General features: G+C 44.6%; 1 protein-coding gene across 1 annotated transcript in view; it reads right to left on the bottom strand.

Moving 5' to 3' along the window:
- The window catches only part of C1QTNF7 (C1q and TNF related 7), a 125,289-nt gene extending 112,140 nt beyond the window's left edge, over nt 1-13,149 (bottom strand). Inside the window, exon 1 of the mRNA XM_052642108.1 lies at nt 13,090-13,149. Within this exon, the coding sequence (XP_052498068.1) occupies nt 13,090-13,102 (13 nt within the window). The 5' untranslated portion in view covers nt 13,103-13,149. The remainder of the gene's footprint in view (nt 1-13,089) is intronic.
- Nucleotides 13,150-16,306: the final 3,157 nt, after the last annotated feature.

Below are 16,306 nucleotides of genomic sequence, written 5' to 3'. Positions count from 1 at the left end.
CAGTCCACTCAGGGTGCGCACGTACTGCAGGGTCTGAAGCGCAGAGGCACGCAGGTGAAAGCACAGAATTTACACTCTGGGGGTTGTTCTGGAGAAGAAAATGAAGAGGAAGGAGGACTTTGGAGAAGGCGATAGCTGGGATTAAAGAGAAAGGCTGAGAAAGAAGAAGAGAGAAACAAGTGGAGAAGGCGTGAGGACTTCCCTGGTGGTCCAGTGGTGAAGACTCTGCACTTCCAATGCAGGAAATGTGGGTTCAGTCTCTGGTTGGGGAACAGATCCCACATGCTGTTGGGCCAAAAAAGAGAGAGAGAGAGAGAGAGAGAATGAGTGAAGAGGGGTTAAGCAAGTGAGAAGCTGTGTTGAATAATGGATTGCAGGACTCAAAGAATGGGGTTGAAAGAGGGAAATGGCTGAATGATGTAGGCTGGGTGGAAGGGTTAGGGTTCTTCTTTAGGAAGATTTAGGGTGAGGGTAGAAAAGAGAAAAAGGCAGGAGAGGCTGATTATCCACAGAAGAAGGTTGGGTGTTATGGATTTAGTTGTGCCCCCACCCCAAATTCATAGGTTGAAATGTCAAATCTTCAGTGTGACTAAACTTGGAGGCAAGACCTTTAAGAAAGTCATTAAGGTTAAATGAGGTCATAAAGATGGGGCCCTGATCCAACAGAACTTATGTCCTTACAAGAAGAGGAAGAGACATCACAGCAGATTTCTCTCTCTTTTTCTCTCTCTGCGCCACATGAAGATACAGTGGGAAGGTGATCACCCGCAAGCCAGAAAGAGAGTTTCGGACTTCCCTCCTCCAGAACCACAAGGAAATACATTTCTGTTGTTTAAGCCCTCAGTCAATGGTGTTACCCTGTTGTGACTGACTGAGTGGACCGCCACGAGGCATATGGAGCTTTCAAGTCACCAGAAGAGGCCAGGAGAATCATTGTTCACCCCAATCTGCCCATCTCTGGGCATGTGAGCAGCCACACACACTTTAAATTTCTTCCTGAAATTCAGGAGATGGAAGACTTCGGCTCTGTTGGCAAGGGGATCGTGTATTCACGTACATGTGCGTCACTGCTAACTGATGGTGAGGCTTTGGATTTTACTTGTAAATTAGTCATGTCTGACTCTACAACTTTATAGACTGTAGCCCTCCAGGCTCCTCTGTCCGTAGAATTCTCCAGGCAAGAATGGTGGAGTGGATAGCCATTCCCTTCTCCAGGGGATCTTCCCTACCCAGGGATTGAACCTGGGTCTCCTGCTTTGCAGGCAGATTCTTTACTGTCTGAGCCCCAGGGAAGCCACATATGTGTCACTGCTAACTGATGTCGAGGCTTTGGGTCTCATTTGTAAAATAGGGTTAAACACCTTACCAGCCTGACTGGTGTGTTGGGAAGATTTGAAGAAGGTTTGCTTAGAAGAAAATGGGAACTCGTTTTATGCCCCTAGATTGTATTAAATGGAATAATATGACATTGTCTCTTCTATAGGTCTAAGACACATCAAGTTTTAATTTCCACTTGTACACATTCTTCTTTTTAAGGTTCTTTCCCATTATAGCTTATCACAGGATATTGAATACAGTTCCTTGTGCTATCAATTAAAACCTTGTTGTTTATCCATTCTGGATGTAATAGTTCACAGCAATTGTTTTTAAAATGGGAACATGCCACATAAAACCCCAGGTACATGGATTTTCCTGCAAAAAATTTTTTTTTGAAAATCTGGTACCTTAGAACTACATTAACCCTGGAGAGCCCTATGGGGGTGGGTGATGACCGCCCATGTTGTTTGGAGAGTGTGGTTTCAGGCCCCCTGGGTCTCGGCCACATTGTAGATTTTGGGTGTGGCCCCTGATGGAGTGTATGGTATAAAGTTATGACAACATGTGGCTGACAACATCCAGAGAGATGGGTATATTTTCTTTTCTGGCAAAGCATTAGGTCATCAATGTCGATTTGTGTAAGCAGATGGCAAACACAAATCATCCCAAACCAAACATCTTTGACCTTGAATAATCAAAACAACAAGGGAAAGGTGCTCTGGATTTCACTTTGACAACTCGGTGGAAACACTTCGGTCTTGGCCAAAATTCTTTCCCTTGACAAGTTTATATTCTTGTGCAAGTCCATTCACTGAGTACCTAGTGTGTGTCCATGCCTCTTGCTTATACTTTTGTATTTAATCCCCAAGAGTCAACTCATTAGAAAAGACCCTGATGCTGGGAAAGATTGAAGGCTATAGAAGAGGCGGGCGGCAGAGGATGAGATAGTTGGATGGCATCACCTACACAGTGGACATGAATCTGAGCAAAATACAAGAGATAGAGAAGGACAGAGGAGCCTGATATGCTGCAGTCCATGGGGTCGCAAAGAGTTGGACACGACTGAGTGACTGAACAGCAACAAGAGAAGCTGTCAGTTTGTCCATTGAGAAGAAATCCCCTGAAAGAGGCCGAGGTCAAAAATGAGCTGGCTGGCCAAAAGCAACAGCTCCTGACACTGACTAGTATGTGTATTTCATCTTCTGACTTACAATCGTTTTCTCATATATTATTTTACTTAAGATACCAGTGGATCCGCTGGAGTCAGTACTTATTTTTCTCATTTTCAATGATGAATGGAGGCTCAGAGTGTTCAGATAACTTGGCCACAATCACACAGCCAGGAAGGATTAGGACTGAACATGTCATATCCGCAGGTCACAATTTCCGATTCCTCATTCTTTTTAGCTAACTACGGAGAAGGCAATGGCAACCCACTCTAGTACTCTTGCCGGGAAGGTCCCATGGATGGAGGAGCCTGGTAGTCTGCAGTCCACGGGATCGCTAGGAGTCGGACACGACTTCACTTTCATGCATAGGAGAAGGAAATGGCAACCCACTCCAGTATTCTTGTCTGGAGAATCCCAGGGATGGGACAGCCTGGTGGGCTGCCGTCTCTGGGGTCGCACAGAGTCGGACACGACTGAAGCGACTTAGCAGTAGCAGCAGAAAGAAAAGCAGAACTGCAGCATGGATGAAAATCGGCTTTGCTACAACTATTCAAAAAATAATCTGGGGCTTCCCTGGTGGCTCAGTGGTAAAGAATCTGCCTGCCAACACAGGAGACATGAATTCGATCCCTGATTGGGAAGATCTCCTATATTCCAGACAACTAAGCCCGTGCGCCACATTTACTGAGTCTGTGCTCCAGAGCCTAGGAACTGTAACTAATGAAACCCACACCCTAGAGCCTGTGCCACATAGCAAGAGACGGTGCTGAAAAGAAATAATCTGAGCAACATACTTGATCTTTTTTTTTTTTTTTCCAAAATGGGCTGACTAGCAAAGCTGATGCAAATTTAGCACTAAGGAAAACAGAGTATTTAAATCACAGAGTAATAGCTTCCCTGTGACCTGGACTGTCAGACAGTGTCCAGTGTAGTATTAATAGTTAAAGCAGTTCTGGAGAGTATCTGCTTCTCCTTAAGCTATCACTAATTGAATTTTACATTCTTTCCTGCGAACCCTAGATTGGGTTCAGATTATTTCTCCATACAGGTTTCTGCATAGCTGCCACCCATCCCAGGAAACTGATGTGGAGTTAGCACTGACTGTGAAAGTCATCTGGTATCCGGTGTCGAGGTCTGGACGTTATTTCCAGAGGGGCGTGGGTATGTTTGGTCAACCACATAGTGTCAGGGAAATGTCTCCCTGCAAGTCCAGGGAGACCCTGGAGAGGGTTAGGTAGGCAGATGGTGACAGTCTTTAAATGTTTAAGAAGCCAGAGGAAAGGGGTGGGATTCCTGCTACTTCTAAAAATAGAACAAGACCAGTGGAGAAACATTTAAAAGGGTAAGATTCTGGCATAAGAAAGAACTTTCTGGTGACTGGCGGTATTTTAATGGAAAGTGAAAGTAGCAAAGCGTGTCCAATTCTTTGTGACCCCATGGACTATACAGTCCATGGAATTCTCCAGGCCAGAATACTGGAGTGGGTAGCCTTTCCCTTCTCCAGGGGATCTTCCCAACCCAGGGACAGAACCCAGGTTTCCCGCATTACAGGTGAATTCTTTACCAGCTGAGCCAGGGAAGCCCAGGGCTGCCTTACAAAAAATGAACATTTTGCTATGATTGGTGTTGAAGCTGAAGGTGGAGTTTGTAGTGTGGATAAATTCTCAAAGTTTGTCTGGGACCATTTCATCTCAGACTCAAGAAAAGACAGGAGGATGGAAATATGACAATTTCTGTAATATTATAAGGACTTTGTCCCTAAATTGTTTTCAGGAAATGAGAGTTTTTATGTCTCTAGGTTGTACTGGAGTTATATAAAATTGCCATTTTGTGTAGGGTTTCCCAGGTGGCACTAGCGGTGAAGAGCCTGCCAAGGCAGGTTTGATCCCTGGGTTGGGAAGGTCCCTTAGAGAACGGCGTGGCAGCTCATTCCAGTATCCTTGTCCGGGGAATCCCATGGACTGAGGAGTCTGGCAGACTATTGTCCAAAGGGTCACAAAGAATCAGACACGATTAGCTCACAGCATGCACGCAATAGAATGGTTGAAGGTCAGCTGTTGCATATGGTTCAACATAATCCATGCAAAGGGAACAAACGTGATTCTTTAAACCTGCGTCACACGGAGAGAAGGAAGGACTGGGGAACTGTGATGACTTCACTGTGCATAGCTTTTGGGGTGTTCTGCAGCGAACTGGGCTTTCCTGAAAGTCACCTGTTGACATACCTCACCAGCTGACTGTACTTGGAGATAAGGCCTTTAAAGGAGTGATCAAGATAAAATGAGGGCCTGAGGATGGGCCCTAATCTGATCTGACCAGTGTTCTTGTACGAGGGGGAACTTGACCACATGCTCTCTACAGAAAAATGGCCACATGAGGACACAGTGAGAAAGCGGCTGTCTGCAAGCCAAGAAGAGAGGCCTCAGAAGGTATCAAACCTATGGCACCTTGGTCTTGAACTTCTAGCTTCCAGAACTGTGAGAAAATCAATTTCTGTTGTTTAAAGCACCCAGTCTCTGGTATTTGGTATACATGGGTATATGGATATATGGAGGCCAGCAGTAGGGGTAAAGGGGATGAGGAAGGGGGCAAGAGACAGATTTTCAAGACCCCCACCCATCCAGGATTATACCAAGGAACGTGGTCTTTATCGGAAAGGAAAAGAGCTGAGGCAAAGGATCGGAGGAATGGGTATGAACACCCGTGATAAAATAAAATGGGTTGGTAACTCAAAGGATCCCTACACTGAGATGCTACGGATTTCAAATTAGATTTTACAGCAGCCTGGGGTCAAAATTACCTAAAGAATTCTTTTCCCCAAAAAATTTAAAGGTGCAAGAAAGAAACTGAAAAAAATAACTTACTAGTTTAAGAGAGTAATCTGGTTTGAGGATGCTGGCAATTGACAAGGCCACCAAGTGAAGTTTTAATGATACCTCTCAAATATCATTTGTGTACATCTAGCAGGATGCGTTTTAAGGCAACAGTGTCAGCTATGATTTTCTGTTACGGGCCGTATGAGCAGGCACTAAACGTGCAAATATTTAATGCTGTCTTATAGATGACTTCTGATTAATTAGGACTAACTCCCCCCCTTGCTGGGGAGACAGACTGAGAAATGCATGTGGGACTTTGAGCTCCCATCTAGTCTTTTGGCCGTGCACAGGTCACTTTGCCTTGCTCTCATCTTTCAAATAGGATTAAGTCTCCATCCCTGCTGCCTCACAGATGGCTGATGAGATGGGGTAAAAAGCCATTCCATGAGATTGTCAGTATTTCAAACAGAGTCAGACTATGTTCGTGGTGAAAAAAATCTCCACTTTAAACAAATGTTGTAGAGAACAGATCTATAGGTTGCCAAGGGAGAGGAGGTTGGGGAGGAATAGATTAGGAGTTTGGCGTTAGCAGAGGCAAACTATTATACAGAGAATGGATAAACAACAAGGTCTCACCGCCGTAAGGCACAGGGAACTAGATCCAACACCTTGTGATAAATCACCATGGAAAAGAATATGAAAAATGTTTATATGTATGTGTGTGTATGCATAACTGATCACTTTGCTATACAGCAGAAATTGGCACAGCATCGTAAATCAACTTTACTTTACCAAAATAAATTAAAAAAAAATGTTAATTGGAAATGTCTACTCTAGGATGAGTCAATACCAGGGCTCTGAACTGCTAGTTAGAGAATTAGGAATCCTTGCCAGAGTCCATGTGGCAGGGTCAGAAGGGTGTGGGTTTTGGAGATGAGTACAACTGGAATTTAACTACCTATGCTGCCCTACAGTGCTCGTAGGGTGTTAAGTAAGTGATCCACCTCTCTCATCTGAAAAATGGGGACATGTAGACAATATAGGCAAGGTACAGGCACATAGTAGGTTCTTAATAAAAAGCCTGATAAGCTCTGGTGATCAACTGAGCAACTTTGGAGATGCCGTTTCATCAGTTATCGGAAGATGTACTTCACTACCACTGCTGAATGCCTGTTGGGTTATATGACAAAATAACTTAGGGAAATACCTATTCATGCGTGTTCTCTACTCCCAACTTATTGCAAGAAGGTTGCCTGGCTCTTTGGGCTCCTTTGTTTCAAGGTTATATAGGCAGAGCAGGAAGCAGACATTTCTTGAAAATAATATTTCTTCCTTTCTTTCCTAAACCCAAGTCCAAGAGTAGACGCTGGGAAAGGCAAGAATGCAGGGCTTTTGATGGGCAACTTCCCCAGGGGACCAGGGCATCCGTGAGAAGTGGAAACACTGTGGCCAGACTGCAGAGGACAGGACAGCTGAGGACCACTTGGACCCCAGCTTCCCGGCTGGACAGTGACCCTCACTTCCTAAGCAGGGCTGGAAAGCCGAGCACACAGACATCAAAGGGACAGGCAATTTATAAGAGAGGGCACAGTGATCTGAAGGAAGACCTCCCCAGTTCTGGTGACAGTGGGGGTAGAAGCCTGATCACTTTTGAAACTAAACCTCCTGCTGTCACGAACTCTTGGAATCAGATTTATGTTGTACGAAATAAAATGGAAAAATGTGAGATTTCCTGCAGACCTGTGTTTGTAGATTGATTCAGATCTACTAGAGTTGTAAGGCACTGGAAAATCTAGATGATTTCATTCCTGCTCTCTGAAGCTCACCCTCTGTGGGAGCTGAGTGCTGAGTGCTAAGTCGCTTCAGTTGTGTTCAACTCTTTGCAACCCTGTGGCCCCCATCCCACCAGGCTTCTCTGCCCATGGGATTCTTCAGGCAAAGAGTACTGGAGTGGGCTGCCATTTCCCATGTGGGAGCTGGTGGGAGTCATAGGACCTCAGCACGAATAACTATTATTCAAAGCACCACAAGGGGGCTCCCCTGGTGGCTCAGCGATAAAGAATCCACCTGCCATCTGGGAAGATCCCACATGCTGTGAACCACAACTATTGAGACTGAGCTACAGTTCACAAATTGCAACTACTGAGCCCATGTATGAACTACTGAAACCCAAGCACCCTAGCGCCTGGGCTCCTCAATAAGAGAACCCTGGCCTCCTGCATTGTGGGCAGATTCTTCACCGTCTGAGCCGTCAGGGAAGGCCACAATAACAGTAGCCACTGCAACGAGAAGCCTGTGTCCTGCAACTGAAGTGTAGCCCCTGCTCCCCGCAGCTAGGGAAAAGGCCTCACAGCAACAAAGACTCAGCACAGCAAAAAAAAAATCCCCAACCCCGCACAAGATCCTGGGGTGGTATCGCACCACAATAAGTGTTCTCGGACATAAGGGGGGGACAGCTGAATTTTTGCAAAAGGCAGACAGCCAAGAAGATGGATAAAAATTTATCCTGAAGGAATATACGAAAAGAGATCCTCCTGTAATCCCTGCACGCCAATCTCATTATTATGCAATTGCTATAGCTGTAAACTCATAAAAATTTTGTAGACTCTCAAGTTCTTTTGGAAACAGGCCTGTTTGTAGGAACAAGCCTGGAAACTGGTGATTGAATGGTGAAATGTATGGGTAATGATGTCCATAAAAGCACTCGGAGTTTTTAGCTCCGTGGAGTCTGAAAGCTGAGAAGGCCCTCAGAGTTCCGCCTGCCCCTCTTGCTCCTTCCATTCCACCCCCTGTTATTGTAAGGGTTAAATCTGGATGTAGTAAGGCCTCAAGGTCGTTGCTTGGAAAGATCACTGTGGTGGTCATGGCTTTGGGGTAGCAGAATTAGGAGCCTGGGTCTGACGAGCATCCGCATCCCTTAGGGATTGTGGGAGCAAACAACTGCTGTCTCCCACCTGGACAAACATGGCTTCCCAGTAACTGGAGGTTTCCTCTTTGCCCCTGCTGTACTAATCCTCTTTAGTTATTTGCTCTAAAGCACTGCCAGGCTGTTACTTTCTTGTTTACAAAGTTTTAATGATTCCTCTATTAAAGAAATCCAAACTTTGTGGTTTGGCATTCAAGGCTTTCTATGATCTGATTCCAAACACATCTTTTTTTTTTTTTTCCCAACCAAGTCTTTCAGAAAATAACATAAATTTTCATCAATTACACATTTCTATAACAGCATTTGCCAACATTTTTGTAATATCTTTTTGAGCATTTTCTAGCTAACTATTTTTTTTTCTTTTTTAGAATTTTATTATTTTTTTCTGTTTTTTAGTTCAGATACAATTAACATAGAACATTCTATTAGCTTTAGGTGTACAACATAATGATTCAACATTTGTATATGTTGTGGAATACTCACCACAGTAAGTCTAGTTAACATCCACCACCAAACATCAAATTTTTGTTCTTGTAGGTGCCAAAATGGTAAAGAATCCGCCTGCTAATTCAGGAGACTCAAGAGATGAGGGTTTGAGCCCTGGGTCAGGAAGATCATCTGGAGAAGCAAATGGTAACCCACTCCAGTGTTCTTGCCTGGAGAATCCCACGGACAGAGGAACTTGGTGGGCTACAGTCTATGGGGTCACAAAGAATCAACACGACTGAACACTCAGACAATGAAAACTTTTAAGATCTAACCAAGGCTTTTGAGCTCATTTCCCTCTTCTTTCTATGCACACCGTTTGTTCCATCAGGTGGATTTTCTGACACTCCCCATACTGGTCTCTTCCACGACTTTGTTAATTTTCTTCTCACTGCCTAAAATTCCCCTCCCATTAATCTGTATCCATCCTTCAAGGCCACACATCTCCTCTGAAAAGCCTTTCCTGGGTGAGGGATACAGAGAATCAGATGGACCTGAGTTTGAGACGATACTCTACTTCCTGGAAGACTTCAGGCAGATTACTGCCTTTCTCTAGGGCTTAGTCTGTTCATCTGTGAAATGGGCAAGTCAACATTCACCTTATAGCCTTATAAAGTGCACATGAGTTATCATTGCAAAGTACTTAGCACAGTTTCTCACACTTGGTAAATGTCAAAGAAAGTTCCTTATTGCTCTGATCATTCAAGAGACTCGAGGTCTCGCTTTTCCAGAATTCACTTTGAGCTCCTCCTATACTCTTCCTTGAAAACCTAATTTCACATTTTAGAAATGAGAACACACACTTTATTTTCTCTACCTGATTGACAGAGTCATTGACTCAATGGTCATGAGTTTGAGCAAACTCTGGCAGATGGTAAACTCCGGAGATGGTAAAGCCTGATGTGCTGCAGTCCATGGGGTCCCAAAGAGTCGGACACAACTTAGTGACTGAACAACATTCTGACTGATGGCTCCTTGAAGATGGGATCATGTTTTATTCTAGCTTATGTCCTTGCCTTTGCCCGCCAAATATAGGCCCTCAAACCAGAGGCAGAGGTTGGCCTTTTGGGTGTGAAAGTGAAAGAATTTGCTTTGCTCTTATTTTTCTCTTCCTTATAAAAACTGACAATAGTTTTAAGGAGAAAAACTAAATTTTTTAGATAGGAGAAACTCAGTTTTGGGGTTTCTGTTTCATTGTAATAGGGTGGCATTTATGCAGTGGCAGGTAAAGACTGATAAATTTTGATTAAATCTTGGAAAACTTCATGGGCTTGCAGGCCACGGTAGTCTCAACTCCTTGGGCCAACCCAACCATATTCCAGCATGCATTTAGAGTTCCCCATGTGCGACACTTTTTGGGGACCAAAAAAAAAGTGGTCTCATATTCTAATGAGTTAGAAAATATTAGATTCTAATGACCCACTCATGGAAAGATAGAGGACAAACCAAGGAAATAAAACATGTGAGAATTCCTGCAGCAAAGAAAGTAGCATCTAATAGCTAGTCAGAATAACTAACGTTCAAGGGGCCAGACACTTTGGCCCCATGACTTTGACCAGACACTTTGATAGTAGGCCTTTTTCATAAACACTCTAATTAAATCCTCCAAATGTCCTTATAAGAATGCAGATAATGGTCCTCACTTGACAGATGGAGCAATCTAGGTCCAAGTTTACAAGGTAGGTAAGGGGTGGAGTTTGGATTTGAGTCACGTGTTTGCGATCCCTCAGCCTGAGTTCTTGGTCCTCTGCGGTGTATATTTTTAGGCTTTCCCACATTTGCCTGACCAGGCAGTGCTACTGGTTATCCTCTTATTAATGACCCATGAAACTGACCTGAAATACACTTGGGGAAACAGAGCCTCACCACCTCCCTGGGAACAGCCATGACCTTTAATCTCTCTTTGCTGCTTGGCTTCTGCCTAGATGCTCTTGAGCCTCTGGTCTCTCCATGATATTTCACTCCTCTGCCAAGGTCTAGCTCAGATGCAGCTAGAAGCTCTCTTTGATTTCAGTAGGCTGATTTACAAAGCCCCTCTTAAGTTTTCCATAAACCTTCCAGGCTGTTACCACTTGGTGTCTCCATCAAGGGCCAAGTTCACGAGCCCCGGCAAAGCTTCTGGACCTCGTGGACACATAATTAAGGTCTACTGAGTTGCAATAGTGTCTCCTCCCCAGGCGCCCGAGTGGCTGAGTCCCGAGTCTGGGGCTTCCCAGGTCCAGATCCATGGGCTCGGGGTGTGCTGCTGTAGCTGGCAACCTGGTCTAAGTCTGGTTCCAACATTTTTCAAGGTTCAGACAGTGTGGCGCTCGCACTCCGGCAGTTCATTAGTTAACGTTCTCGTCCCTCACAGATGTGGCCTCTGTCCCAGCCTCTGAGGTGAGGAGGCACGATTAGGTCACACTGGGCTGTACCTCACCATCCTTTTTGGGGACAACCCTGACCCATCTTTTCCAGGTTTCATCACAAAGCCCCACACCCCGACTCCCGCCCCCTGTGGCTGCGCCCCAGATGAGTCATCTGGCTTGGGGCTTCATTAGCAACTCTAATTGCCTTTTTGTTTTGGTCCTCTCTGGGGCCTCCTCAGGGCCCAGAGGTGGGGCCTGGGGCCTCTGGCTTGCAGAAATGCCGCCAGCCTCTGTGGGAGCCCGAGATGGGAAGTGCGCCCTCCATCCCGGGGCGAGTCCCTCACGCCACGCCGCGCGCGCGTGGCCGCACCCATCCCCGGGGTGCACTCAGGCGCCACGCAACCCCTGGCCATCCCAGCTCCCCGGCTGCCTGCAATGAGGTCACGGGGTGGGGTCCTGGAGACCCCCTCCAAATAGGGCGGGGGCTTCCCCAACTGGCCTGGGAATGGTCGGAGAGGACGAGAAGGAGGAGATGCCAGCCTGTCTGTCCAACCCACTGTTCCACCTCTGGAGGCTGCGTGGCTGGCGTGGATCACCCAGGAAGGGGAGAGGGAAGCAGCAGGGACAGTGAAGGGGCAAGGCGGGGGTCCGACTTCCTCCACTCACCCACGGGGATGGAGAAAAGGGCCAAGCTTTCTCCCCACCACCTTGCCAGTGAGCAGATGGAGCTGCCTTCTCAGTTTCTCTACAATCCCTGTCCTTCCGTCTGAGCTTAATCTCTCTCCCATCCCCAAGAACCCCAAAAGGCAGGGAAGCCGCTGTAATCCACTTCATGTCATTAGAATCTGACACAGAAGGAAAAGCTTTCCAGAAACAGATCAACCGCTGGTACCCAAAAAGCCGATAGAGCCCTTTGGACGCCGAGAGCCAGGGCTCCCAGGAGCACCCCACTTTCTCACTCAGGCCTGAGGGACCTGTGATCAGTTTCTGCCAGCAGTGGGTTTCACAGATCGAGGTCAGCTTAGTGTCCCAAACCACTCAGACTCCAGCAAACGCACAGGGTTTTCTAACCTCTGCCTGCAAGTTCATGTGTGTGCGAGGAATGAATGTGAGCTCTGATAAAATCTCAACCTGCATGCGTGGGGTTGGGGGGCACATTTGCAAATCTCTTTTGTTCTGTATCAAGTGTTTTTGCCCCTGGAACTCTCTCTTGAAATGATGGCAAGACTGATATCACAGACTTTCTCAAGGAAACAGAAACACACATCACCTACGTTCCCCTTCATCTAAAACCACAAAGATGCTTCTCCTACGATCCTGGCACAGAAAAACAGCACTGTCATAACCTCTCTTCCTCCTACCTGCTTCTGAGGCACAACCAGGAAGACCCAGCCACCCGATCCAGTCCATAGCATTGCCTAGCAACCGCGACTTCGCAGATTTTGAGCTGAACTCTTTCTCCCTCCCCAGGATATAATATCTGTAACAGTCTTGTCACTCCAAAAGAGAAGCCAAATGATTTATTTAACTTTTAAAAAACGTAGGCTGCAGAACAAGCTTATAAGCACACTTCAGAGAATTTCTGGACTAATGTTACAGTCTTCCATGGGAAAGATTTCTGAGTTAACAGCAAGATCACGGTTTCGGAAGTTAAACTGCCTATAACGGGATAAGAAAACATAGACACTGTGACCTTGGCAATACATGAGCCCGTCAGCACACTGGCAAATGCTGGGCACATCAGATTGGAGACCTGCACACAATTTCTGAGAGAAATGGCATTTTTCATAGACTCAAAAATGGTTCACAGAGGTTCCTGTGACAAGCAGAATAGAAAGTGGGAGAAAACACCACAGCTGAGGATTTCCGACCTCTGACTTATCATTTGTTGACATACTTTCTACAAGTTCCCCATTTCCCTGCAAGTAGCCGTCTTAAATCCTTTCAGTAAATATTGTTGATGAAAGCCAATAGGAGGGGGGTGGGAAAAAAAAAAGAGAAAAAACGCAGAGAAAAGGGAAGCTTACCTTTTCTAGGCATTGCTGATATCAAACCTTCCACCAAATCATGAGGCTTTCTTGCTTTTCTTGTCCCATGAATTCAGAAACCATTAAACAATGTTTCCAGCAGAAATATGTGTTTATTATTTGAAGTGGCTTCAAAACAACTCAAAAAATAGCTTGATGAAAAATAAAGTGCTGGTCCGCGCGTGAGAATACTTTTGAAGCCTGGAGCTCATACTGTTGTACAAAGTTTTGCAACTGTCTTTCTCGGTTTAAACAACCTCCTGCTCCTCCCAGGCACTTGCCAACTTCTATAATTTAAAGCAACTGCGATCCTTCCCATAATACTCACATTTCAAAGAGCTTAATATATACTCTTGTTAGGAATGAGTGGGAGTGGGTGACGTCCTGCAAACCCCAGGCTGAGGCAAATGAAAAGCGAGGGTTTCGGATATCTAAATGGTTCTATTTCTCTCTTTTATCCACTGCTCTCCTCACCATGTTCCTTCAAGTGGCTTTTGCCTTTTAAAGTGATGCTTTAAGACCAAGTGGTATCACTTCATTGGAAGCAAATAGCACATAGGAAAGTTTAGGTCCCTATTTATGGAACAGTGATGCTAGTGAAATTGTGTTTAAACATCACTTTTACTAGCAATTATTTCCATACAATTTCTCCCTAATGCAGCTGTTTGAAAATTTAAATTAGTGTTTTACTAAGAGAGGAAAATATCTAAAATAATGTTATTTGCATTCTGCAAGAAAATTATCGTCTCTGGGAAGGAAAATTTGTTTTGCAGTCTATATCCATGTAGCTGAATAAATCTTCTGACATTAGACCTGTAATCGCTGTTAGCAGTTTTTACTATTTTCACCACCCTTCCCCAACTGCCATTAAACATACAGATACACACACACACACACACACACACACACACACACACACATTTGTGAGTTGAAATTTCAGCCAGCTTCAAGTGTGGTCAACTGAAATAGGTGATTTAAAAATATTTATAGTCTATCTTAAAGCATGTCTTGCTTAGCACCCGATAGATGGCAAATATTTAATAAACATTTACTGAATGAATAAAATATTGCATGGGTTCAGATCAAATAACTATTGTGACAATTTTGGTTTGCATTTATGTTCCAGTAGGGAAAGTTAATATGTGGAAGCTTGTACAGAGAGTAAACATTGGACAGCGTGCACCTTTGCCAGATTTAATGAATGTTTATGACATAATAAAATTCCCTAAATGAATACAGAAAGCATTCATTAAATAAATAAACCATTCAGCAGAGAAATGGCAGAGAAATATTGACAGAGGCACGATCTATTAAGTAAGCTCACTGTGTAAACTTATGCAAACAAATTTCAAGACAAGAACCTCATTCATTGTTTCAAAACTACAGATTATTTTTCCACTGTGTTTTTGAGTTGTCTTGAGTAACTCTTATTATTCTATGGATAGAGGGTAATGCCTCTGAAATAGTGCGAAGAGAGAAGGGATCTACAGCTTCAGGGAATGCTCGGGTTTCCTTTGCTATAGAAGCAGAGAACATGGTGGAACATATTTTTGTTTTGGCTTATACTGCGTAGCCGTCCAGAGACACAAGCATAGGTGGTGTCATAGACTTGGATCAGTTATCCCAGATATGTGAATTCTGATGTGTTACTTACTTTCTTTCTTCTCAGTCCCTTCACTCATATCCAACTCTTTGCGACTTTATGGACTATAGCCCACCAGGCTCCTCCATCCCTGGGATTCTCCAGGCAGGAATACTGGAGTGGGTTGCCATGCCCTCCTCCAGGGGATCTTCCCAGCCTAGGGATAGAACCTGTAGCTTCTGCAGCTCCTGCATTGCAGACAGATTCTTTACCACTGAGCCACAGGGGAAGCCCAATTTCTTTGAGCTGGTTTCTTTAATTAAGAAAGATTAAACACAATTATGTTCAAACAACTAATTTGCATATAACACCTAATACTGCATTTTCAGTAATACTAATAAACATCTTAAAGAAGGCTGTGTGGCAAAGAATTGATGCTTTCACATTGTGGTACTGGAGAAGTCCTTTGGATTGATACTTGAGAGTCCTTTTGATTGCAATAAGATCAAATCAGTCAGTCCTAAAGGAAATCTGTAGCTGGAATATTCACTGGAAGGACTGATGCTGAAGCCAAAGCTCCAATACTTTGGCGACCTGATGCAAAGAGACAGCTCTTTGGACAAGACCTTGTTGCTGGGAAAGACTGAAAGCAAAAGGAGATGAAGGTGGCAGAGGTTGGATGGCATCACTGACTCAATGGACATGAATTTGAGTAAACTCCAGGAGACAGTGGAGGACAGGGGAGCCTGGTGTGCTGCAGTCCATGGGGTTGCAAAGTTGGACATGAGTTGGCAACTGGACCACAACATGTATAAGGTACTTAGTAAGACCTGATTATGGGATCATTGTGATTTGTCTCAGCACCTAGAGTTATCTCCCCTGACAACTACCAAAATCGGTAATGCACAGGGATACTGCTAGCAAAATCTTAAACTTGGAGGCATTGGCCTCATAGTCAGGATGTGGTATCTTAGTTCCCTGACCAGGGATGGAACCCAGGCCCTCTGCATTGGGATGCTGATTCTTAACCACCAGGGAAGCCTAATAGTCAGGAAGTAGGTGTTAATTTGATACCAAATGCTGGAAAGATGAGACTCTGTGTTTTGCAGTGACAGCACATTTGATGAAATTAACACCTGCCACAACGTGAAAGTTCATATGCGCCAAGTAACCTTGTAGCTCTAGAAGGAGAAAATTGGGGAAACATCATTAGTTGTGTGTGTTGGCCACTATTAACTGCATTTGGCAAATGTTTCAAGAGTGACATGAGCCCAGGAATGAAACAGCTAAGTTACAAAGAGAAATAAAAGGGAATACAGAGACAGTATAAGATCTGATGGCTTGCAAGAGCCTGAAGATTTTTTGAGGGACTTATGTTGCTAAAATAACCATAAACCTATATGGAAAATGTCATGAAAGAATGAAAATAACTTCTTCCACAAATAAGAAGTGGACTGCCTGGAGGGCTGGCTCTTAAACACACATCTTAGAGGTAGAGGAACTGCTGGTCACTGAGAAAAACAAAGGAGTTCCCCGAAAGAGCAGATCCAAGGCCGCATCCAGAACCTTCTCTGTCCACAAGGTAGAGGGTGGGTATATCAGCCTGGCCACGTGTAGCATCAGTGCTGCTGTGAT

This window comes from Budorcas taxicolor, chromosome 6 (assembly GCF_023091745.1).
Source record: "Budorcas taxicolor isolate Tak-1 chromosome 6, Takin1.1, whole genome shotgun sequence".
Classification (NCBI taxonomy): Eukaryota; Metazoa; Chordata; class Mammalia; order Artiodactyla; family Bovidae; genus Budorcas; species Budorcas taxicolor.
The sequence above is the reverse complement of the archived record's forward strand: the minus strand, read 5'-3'. Positions and strand labels throughout refer to the sequence as shown.